Below are 9812 nucleotides of genomic sequence, written 5' to 3'. Positions count from 1 at the left end.
GTTTGGTGTGCGTACGTTTAAGCTGCTTTGTGCCGGTCAGCGACAGAGCTATGCGCTTGTTGAAGCTAGGCATGCGGATAATTGGGGTTTGTTGTGTATATCTGCGTGAATAGTACCTTAGAATTTCGAATCCGATTCTTCCTTTTGATATCCCGCATTGTCGAGCCTACACGTCACTCAAAGTTCCGTAACGGAAGCCTCAACAAACCCTCTAACTGAAGTTATACTTGCGGATGAATAACCTTCCTGTACTTATGATAAATGGTCCATGTCGATGAAGTGCGTAGAAGTTCAAAATGATGTCGCCAAATCCTACCAAAAAGGAGTATTTTCAATGCGAAGTGGTCAAACTCAAAACAGAGCCATTCATAACATGTTTGTAGAAGTGGATATTTAATGGAGAGCAATGGTTTACTGCCTAGCCTTAGAAATTTCCACACCATGATACAATTGCAGTGTGTTCAAAAGCTGACATCCCACGAAAAATTTGATCGATTCGGACCAAATCATACTCGGAAGAGTCCAGTGGTGGTCAGGTGATGTGGAAGCCACTATTCGGATGTCAGATATTCGAGAAAAAAAAACCAGAATATTTCCTGCACAGTCCTTGGAACGGTATGTAAAGTGGCTTTCCTTGACCATACTCGGACAGTAAAGAGGTCGTTTTGGTCTGAAAAATGCTCAGCATGACAATATAGGTATTCTGGAGTGCTTCATCAGCCTTGCTGCTTGTAGTTATTTCTGTGGTACAGATCAAACTGTTTTCTCGGCTGACATCGGGAAACCACATTCGACTATACCGGGTGCGTCTTGAGAATGATGTACTGGACCAACTCAGACATCATTGAGGCATCACCAGTCAAGATGTTAACAAAGCCAAGCTGATAACTATGAATCGTCAGTTATGTATGACGGCTTTAGATTTATCCCCCGATCAATCGCAGGTGATTACTCCCTGGAATTAATAGGGGGTACACGGCGAAGAGTCCTCAGTACCAAATGCACGAGGCATTACCTAACTCCGGATGCAGTACGATGTGATAAGCGAATCCGGAAAAGAATGCCGACTCGCCGTAGTCAGTCATGTATGCGTGAGGTTTAAATGCCCGCAAATTACAAAACAGACAACAGGACGTCCTCCATAAATGCAACCTCTCTAAACACAGTTACATAAATGGCAAGCTAAAATGAAAATGTCATATCTTTCACTTCGAACGGCCACGAGAGTTCGGATGCCGACATGCTAGAAATAGAGGATCCAGGGGGATCAAACGGCAGTTGACGGGAAATCGAAATTACGCTTTTTGCCGAGATTTGTAAAGGACAATCACCGTTTGATCCCAGTAATCGCCCGATCACCGCCACATATTCTCCATCGGTCGGCCTAGCGACAGATTCTTGCGCCGTGTCCCCACGGCAGTCAACCGAGATTCGACCAGTTGCATCATCCAACATGAAACATTGAGGGTCAGAATGAGTGAGGACGGTTCCTTGGATCCACACAAGGCTCCAAACCAAAGATTTGTCGCCCCCCAGCTGATCGGAGCGGCGAAACCAGACTTGGCGCGTCGCGTCGAACACCGGTATACGCTGTGGATATGCAGTCAGCTGCCCGATCAGGAGCTTTCTCATCAGAGGAGGTGAACTGACATCCATAGCACGACAATCAGAGCTGAAATGAAATCAACCGGTACGAATGAAATTACAAAATGAGCAGTTATTTAATAAAATACTACCATGATGAGACGTCATTCCCTTGTTCTCCTTATCATTAGTAAACGGAAGCGTAGCCGCCACAAAGTGACCCCCATAGGAATTGACAGTAGCTGGAAAGAAACGCTTCAGTCTAGTAGAGATCAAATCATTAGCATAAAAAATATACATGGGCATATCCTGATAAGCGGGCACTCGGAAAACAAGAAATCCTCTTCATTTTGCACTCAGGGCTTTCTTTCACATAAGAATTTGAGTGACTAGCCAAATTCCATCTGAGAAAACCTTCAATTCAAGTCGTTTTCATTGGTCGGCTACGGTGTGGCCAGTCGTAAAACAGGTCAATCGTGTGTGTGTGTGTGTGCAGTAAACGCTCCAACACTAGTCATTCCCAACCCCTTAAAGCTGGTATAACCATAGCATTTTAGCGAGCCCTAGAAAGGGCAAACGGCAGGCCAAACAGTTTAGTTCGAAGTTTGTTCTACCAAACCTAAAGTATTCAAAGCACTTCCATCGAAAGTATATTCAAAATCAGTTCATCAGCCTAGAAAGGCTAGGTAAGCAACCTCCAATCACGGTTCTTAAACGCTTCAGTCTGTTGAAAGCTAACCACATACAGCAGAAGGGTGCCTAGCTTGGCACAACCTTCAAGTACTCAAAGTAGCAAATCTCTGAGTACTACCATATTGGTCCATGTCAGAGTTTCCGAACATATACGCGCTCTGTGACTGGGAAGTTTCGGCACAATGAAAAAACGTCCACGGTGCAATGGGCCACAGGAAAAATGACAGAAGATCGGGTCTCCACTTTGTTGTCAAATCCCACTTTCGGCAGCATCCTACTTACCCAAACCAGTGTATATTGCGCAAGAAAATGGACTACTTATGGAAAAATTAGTAGTTAAGACCAAATTGAACACAAAACCACTCAAGCCGGCACTATATGGATGGTTAACGCAGGCACTTGTCTCATGAATATCTGTATGATACGCGATGAAAACCCAGCATGACAATCCACGAATGAAACACAGAAACTGGGCCAATCTTGCATCCAAAAAGTGTGCGCCAGAGTGGAATGTTAACGGTTAGGGCACATGAAAGAAGGCTTGAACAATACCATTTTCTTCGTTCTGGAAGGAAGATATCGACTGGTATGCATGTGAACGTAAGCCAATCAGAAAGAGACTGGCGGGTGAAATAACTAGCTCAAATTTGAGTTAATGAATTTTGAATATCTCGCGAGGGTATATGCAGGAAGAAAGAACTGATATGTCATGAAGTGACAGGAAGCCGATTAGCAACATGACCGCGGAAATTACACGAGGGGGTGCTCAAGGAGAAAAGTTCAAATAGTGGATTAGCTGGGCATTACAGTGTGCTTTAACCACTCTTTTGGGAACAAAAGGTCAACGAGGTGCATGTGTTTAAGATGGGAGGGAAATATGCGTGGCAGCAAAACAAAAATCTCCAAAAAACACCAGCAGCAGCCGCGGGAATCGAGTGAGCGGGCGCTGAATAGAGTTGTTCGGGAAAAATACCACTCTAATAAGGAATCTAGGTTTCAAAGCTCTCGTGGAATGGAAAAAAACTCTTTGGGTGGGTGGGTATGGAAGCATTAGTAATTGTTCGGGATGTTCTGTGCAATCTGCTGAACCTTATATTATGAGGGGGGAAACCGATGAGAACAAAAAATACGATACTTCATCTATATGTCCAGGACAGCACCCCTATCCTCACACCGCTATCTGTAGCGTTTGTCCATGTGTAGGGATGTCGGAAAACAGATATGGTTGTACAGAGACCAGCAATTAGAGGCATATCGCTTTAAAAGAGGCACTTGTGTTTCATCAAGATGTGGTAAAGTTCAACAAAATCAACGATGAATCATGGTTTCGAGGGATTGTTTGCACTTGATCCTCGTGTGATCGATGGACTGGGGGCAGGAGACATTCCTTTGCGCCGCGATCCCGCAGAGATGACCGGTGGATCTCCAACACCCTGAGAAGAGAATTATGTAAACAGAAAGTCGTGACGGAGAGTCCATTAGTTATCACGTGACGACATGCCTTACTTATGTGGTCAACAAGAATTATGTCACTGGTGACTAGCTAAGTCTCCTTGGACGACACCTGCAGTTATTAGTGAGAGGAAACAGATGTTTCGTGGCCAGAAAATAGAATAAGGACCTATTCAGGGAGCAACTCCATGAAGGAGATTCATTTGTCTTCTAGCATCTCGAACATCACTACCACCACCAAGAAAACGGAGGACAGAAAACTGAAGGAATGTAAGATAACCGAAGTTTTTGTTTCTTTATAAAGGAAAAATCCTAATCAGAAAAACCAGTAGGAGATGAATGGACCATCCTTACGAGCCCGCAGTCAAGGGTTTTTTTTGAAGCCAGCAATCTAAAATGCTTTGGAAATTTTACGAGCTTTTCACTGAACACGGACATTCATGAAGCAAGTCCAATTGTCAGAGAATGGTGATATATTGACTTCCAATCATCCTGAGTAACCGGTTTCTCAAATTAGCAAACGCGACCCAAGCCCAGGAGATCCATGTATTGGCCCGAGCTGCCTCACTACAATTAACACTAACTCAACTTCCAATATATGTAAAATACTCCAAAGCTGCGTGTTCTCCTCTTTGCAGACAAGAACGACGTGTTCTGGATATTCTAGGTCGACAAGGTATTCATGACCAGTTGTATGAACCCCAGGGTCATGGCTCCCATGGCTTCCAGCAAGCACACCTTCGCCAATAGTAGCCGTTCAACAAAGAGGTCAGCGTCTTTCGGTCGGAGAGAGCACATTTGTGGCACGGTTTCACATACCAAAAACATGTTATCCGACAAGCCGAAAAAGCGATAAATGCGATAACGCCCTAGAAGTTTCAGTCCATGACTGCAACGAACAACCAAGACAAAAGTGAATGAATACGGTATGAGCGACATGGTGTCCGGTTCGTTGTATGGTAAACATTATTTGAGGAAATTCACTTATGCCAGCACAAGTAATATAATTCACGGGAATTGCCACCAAAGTAACGATGTGGATGCTCCGAAAGCGGACCCTAATACCATTTAGCTGTTGTCTCATGGAGGTTCCTCAGTAGGCGAAAGAATCCCACCGATGAGTCGTTCTGAACTTGTAATCACCGAAGTTGTTGGTGCAGTGCTGTTTTTTATCAGCTGGCTGGTGTTCTGCTGACCGCGCTCGACAAACAGATTGCGAACGATGCGTTGGCAATATCGCACATGTCAGCGCCAGGGTGTGGAGGCCAGTTGCCAAACTCAGCTCCAAAAGTCAATGGACTATCAACCAAGACCATACTATCATTTCAACGAAGTTGAATTTTGCACTTTAAAGTAGGTATACAGTTCGTTCGTTCAGCCGGAGCACCCTTTCAGTGCCTAGCAGCCACGACAACAGAAACAAGCACGAGGGCTGGTATACTGCAAGGCTGCCCAATTCTAGGCAGGAGAGGTCGAGAGACAGAACCACGGACTTTGCGGTCAGAAAATTCACGCTCTAACCACCAAGCCATCTCGCGCCCGATATAAAGTTAGGAACAGTGAATAGCCACATGTCTGGGTGTCCATTCGATGAATAGTAAGTAACGGCTGATCCGGATTCTTGTTGTCATCAGTACAAAATCAGATCAGCTGAAAACAGCTCTGTACGAGTACGGTTAGCGAATAAACTATCTTTAGAAATAAACCCTTTTAGTCCCCAGTTCAAACCACCGATCCTCCATCTTTGCCGAACCAGTAGCGATGTGTAAAGAACTCCAGTAAAACAAGAGCCTTCAAATTTCGCAACTGATAAGGAAGACCAGCAGGGTAATCGCCGGGCTTCCTACAATGTCGTGGAGGCAGAACATGTTGCACGCAACACGTAACCGTTATTAAGATGACATGTGAGAATAAACCAAAGTATCGGCCCACTAAAGATTCCTAGCAGGTACAAGAGGAATACAGAAAGCGCATTCAATTGAACACCACAAATAGGCACGAAATGCATCAGCTTTACTGGACGAATGAGTCAGAAAGTCCACATCTGGATAGTGGTGTGACATGAAGACCCTTACAGCACATCCACTCACCTTGGTTTGAATCTGATCGAGTGCCTCACGAACGGCCCGCAAGGGCTGTCCATTCAACTGCTTCTTCACCGTACGTTCGAAGTCCGGATGTTGTTGAAGGCATCTGAGCAATCGCCTCCCATAATAACTAGGAACGAAAAAGTGAAGGAGTGCAAAGAACCTTAAACCATGACTGTATGAACAGCGGATGTCGATATTCCTTAAAAGACAGAAGGCAGTAAAAGTCATTTGAAATTTTAAAGAGTATGAAGGCTGTCACCTGGTGTTTCGTCGTCACCCACGGGAAAATGGATCCACAATTGTATCATACTGAAAAATTCCGAATTGAATGGCAGATGTTAAGCTACTCATCCTAATAATACAAGATCGATACTAACACGAACCCCACGAAGAAGGAAAATTATAGTGGTGTAAAAAAACCTTCAACAAGAATTGTCCAGAGATAAAGAATACTGTATGGATCAATCATCGGATTAACAGACAAAACCCACGAAACGCTGAAAATCTGTGCATATAAACATGGGCTGTTCACAGCTGTAAAAATAGTTTCCAAAGCGTCGCAAGTGTCCAAACAAACAAAAGTGGCTTGATGAAAGTAACAGTGAAATGGAGTGAGCCACCGCTAGAAAAACTGATACTGATCAACCTCGACGCTCTGCTCGCCACAACAAATTGGGTCTGCGTAGCAATAATTCAAAAAGGGTTGATGACATTCAGAGAGTTCAGAGTTCGAGAAGGAATTCTTCACAGGATGGGAGTGAAGCAGTCCAAAGAGTGCCGGTTTTGTAGAGGAATCATGTATACACATTCGAATGTCTTTCGAAATGACAGCGAGGGTAGAGGGATCAATATTGGGTGACTTACACATAAAAGGAAGGTGTCTGTCTGCCATAAACAATCGCTATTGGTCAACGTGAAATGGTAATGACCAGCGATTTATTGAACAACAAAAAACTGCTCACTAACGAAAGGACCGATATATGGGATTACTTAGACGAACTTAACAAAGTTTGGCAGTAGTGTCATCATCATCATCATCATCAGCTGTAAGAACCACGTAATTGTTGACACAAACGTGCATTTAAACTGCTGAGTGAGATGACGGCAATACTTGTTATCGTGTCTATACAAAACACCACAACAATTACAGTTTACTAGGTGGAAGTGCTGAGTATCGGTCTGCATGCATCGCACAGAAAAGCATACCGAGTCTCTTGATTTCCGTCCGTAAGAAATTGACTCATTGCAGTTATCAACCGATCCAGAAGACTGCCCAGTACACCAGATGACCCAGACACATTCAGATTTGTTGCCGAGTCCCAGGTGGAAATGCGTGTAGTTGATCCGGATCTACGACTCGCACTGGTACTCTTCGGATTCGGGAGATTTTCTACAATCCCCGCGATTTGAAGCGCAGTTTGCAGACGGACTGCCGGATTTTTATGACTGAATCAAAGGAAATATATGAATGACACTACTCGCAAATAAAAAATAGATAAGATTAAGTGCTATCTATCAATGAGATTGATGAAAACTCTGGACAAGCATGTTCTTTGGTTACACAAGAAAATACCATTGCGTGGTATGCACTACAAAACAGATTACTTTCAACGCGATTCTGTCCTGTGGACGTCGGGTAAAACGGTTCCGGTACACGAGTGGGAAGTATTCTGTACCCTTGTAATTGAGTCTGTCCACAGTAAACACACTGGTCAGTATAGAGCGCGATTTTCCGGGGACGATTTATATTCAGAGAGGCTGACGGCCTACTCAAGGATTTCGACCAAACACTGCCAGCGCAACTTATGAGTCCACATAAGAATGAAAGGCCTCATGTGGATAAGCTTTACAAGGATACTTGAAGTTTGAGACGATACGATTTAATAAGAGAGCTAGCACCAGCAGGAAGCCTGTACCTCAGTAAAAAAAAGGCCGTAGTGATCACCAGGTAAATCAGAGTTGCGTTTTTCCATCTAAAAGTGACGGTTTGCCTCGATTAGGCCCCTTAAAGTGAATACAGAATCAGACACACGTAAACATCCACATTCCTTCTGCTACCTACAGTATGCAATGACGGGCGGAAAGTATGCTGGTCAGTTTAGATGGTCTAATTACGGGGTGAGAGTATCATAAGTGGGACAAAGCTGTTCTTCAGACGGTCAGAAACATGTGTGGGTGTAGTGACTGGAGGGCGAGCAACCATTCTCCACATGAATTTCCCTGTGATAGGAGACCTACCCTAAACCATGCTGCATAAGCGCTGGAAGTGTTCTGGACGGATTTGCAGCTTGAGTGACCTCGTTCATGGCAACGGCTACTTCGTCACGCAAGAATGCGGCTGCGGCCTCGCCCGTTTTCCCCAAAAGAACGCGAACACAAATCTCCGCATGTGGATCCATGGCCCGTCCAAGCCCGTGGAATAAGTTGCTCAGAGTATGCACGGCTTGTCGCGAGACCTGAATGCAAAACAAACATCGATTAGAAAATTTAGGGCAAGAGGCATTGGCAACAAGTAGCGGTCCAGGGAGATGCGGCAGTATGATCAAACAGAGCAAAACGGATTCTTGAGAGGCCAGTACATGTGAAGAGTGGTTCTGCCTTGACTTCAGGTACTGAATGAGAGCCTAGGGGTTGCTGGATCTGCCCTGAGAGAATTGAGGCATATGAATCTGCTCTGAGATGGCTTGAGTTGTGAGTATTTACTTAATATAAAATGACAAAATGTGGAAAAAGCTCCTGTCACCTATAGAAAGAGGTCACAGAGCAAAAAGCTTAAAGGAATCTGAGAGCATACGGAACAGTGGTGGTGTGTGATGTACCCACAACAGAAAACGCCTCAAGCGGTTGAGTTCCTGTACCTGTGACCGGAGGTTCCTGCACTCGGCAATCACAGCCTGGACAGTTTGGTTAAGGGTCTCCGTGGAATTCAGAGGTTGCCGTGACGATCCTGCAGATACCGACACGCCGCCCACAGGTGCACCAAGATTACTGTTGAACGCGTTAGGATTTTCGACAGCAAGCTGAGCGACACGTTCAAGACCGGAAACTTTGGACTCCCAGTCCTCGGACTGTATCAGCCGCAGAGCCATTGGGAGTGCGGATGCCGTGGCGCTCATATGTAAGCTCGAACGCCCTTTGTTTGTGATACCGCCTTCTGGTGAGACAGTCGGGCGAGAGGTTGAGCCCGGAAGTTCTCGACTTTTCAGATTGTTCAAGCAACTGGAAGAGAATGAATATCCAATTTTTTTAAACAATCGGTTACAAACCACGCAGCTGAGACAATAATAAGTGATGACACACAAAATTAAGAACCACACGATACACCAGTCATAGGACTGAGGCCGAACACTTGGAACTGACAATCGGCAGAGGTAAAGGGAGTTTCGTACTCCGAAGAATTTTATACCATTTATTGGTTAACTTGTATTTACATGTAAAAGTAACCACTTTACTTTACCAAGATCAGGCATCAGTATCCCTGACGAGAATCTTTTTAATGGTCATTTTCATCGAGTTCAAAACAGTGTTGATCGACGACCAGGATAAAGATAAAGATAAAAGACAAAGCGTTCAGCTGTAGCACCCTCCCGGTGCCTAGCTGCCATGCCACCCTAAGGGAGCACGAGGGCTGGGATACTGCCAGGTTGCCCAAGCCTAGACAGGGGAAGTCGAGTGGCGGAGGTCGGATTCGAACCACGGACCTTCAGGTTAGTAAATCCGCGCTCTAACCACTTCGGCCATCTCGACGACCAGGACACTGAAACGACTCCCAAAACCCGACCGCTTTCGCAGGAAAGTCCCTTCGGTGGTATGTCTCAAAATAAATGCTGTATTTTGACTTGGATCGGTTAATCGTCAGGGTAGAGGTGATGTCAGTGTTAAGATAAACAATTCAGTTGCGGGAAGGAAGTAAAGGACCGAAGCTCGAGATATGTATAATATAATTAAACGGCTGAGCAATGATCAGTAAATCTATTCAGAAAGTTTGGACAT

The 9812-nt window shown here is 44.8% G+C and overlaps 2 protein-coding genes across 2 annotated transcripts; one reads left to right on the top strand and one right to left on the bottom strand.

The window, feature by feature from the left end:
* Positions 1 to 1182: 1182 nt before the first annotated feature.
* On the bottom strand, positions 1183 to 1656 carry T265_05035 (hypothetical protein; the record flags this gene model as incomplete). Its single annotated transcript, XM_009169935.1, has 1 exon — positions 1183 to 1656. One exon carries the CDS (start codon positions 1654 to 1656, stop codon positions 1183 to 1185), a length of 474 nt encoding a protein of 157 aa, XP_009168199.1.
* A 6495-nt stretch (positions 1657 to 8151) lies between these two features.
* Positions 8152 to 9526, top strand: T265_13670 (hypothetical protein; the record flags this gene model as incomplete). Its single annotated transcript, XM_009169951.1, has 2 exons — positions 8152 to 8252; positions 9361 to 9526. Coding segments are annotated over 2 exons (267 nt in total), but the record flags the coding sequence as incomplete, so codon positions are not given.
* Between the last annotated feature and the right edge of the window lie 286 nt (positions 9527 to 9812).

This window comes from Opisthorchis viverrini (assembly GCF_000715545.1).
Source record: "Opisthorchis viverrini unplaced genomic scaffold opera_v5_91, whole genome shotgun sequence".
NCBI lineage: Eukaryota > Metazoa > Platyhelminthes > Trematoda > Opisthorchiida > Opisthorchiidae > Opisthorchis > Opisthorchis viverrini.
Note: the sequence above shows the minus strand (reverse complement) of the source record. Positions and strands in the feature narration are given on the sequence as shown.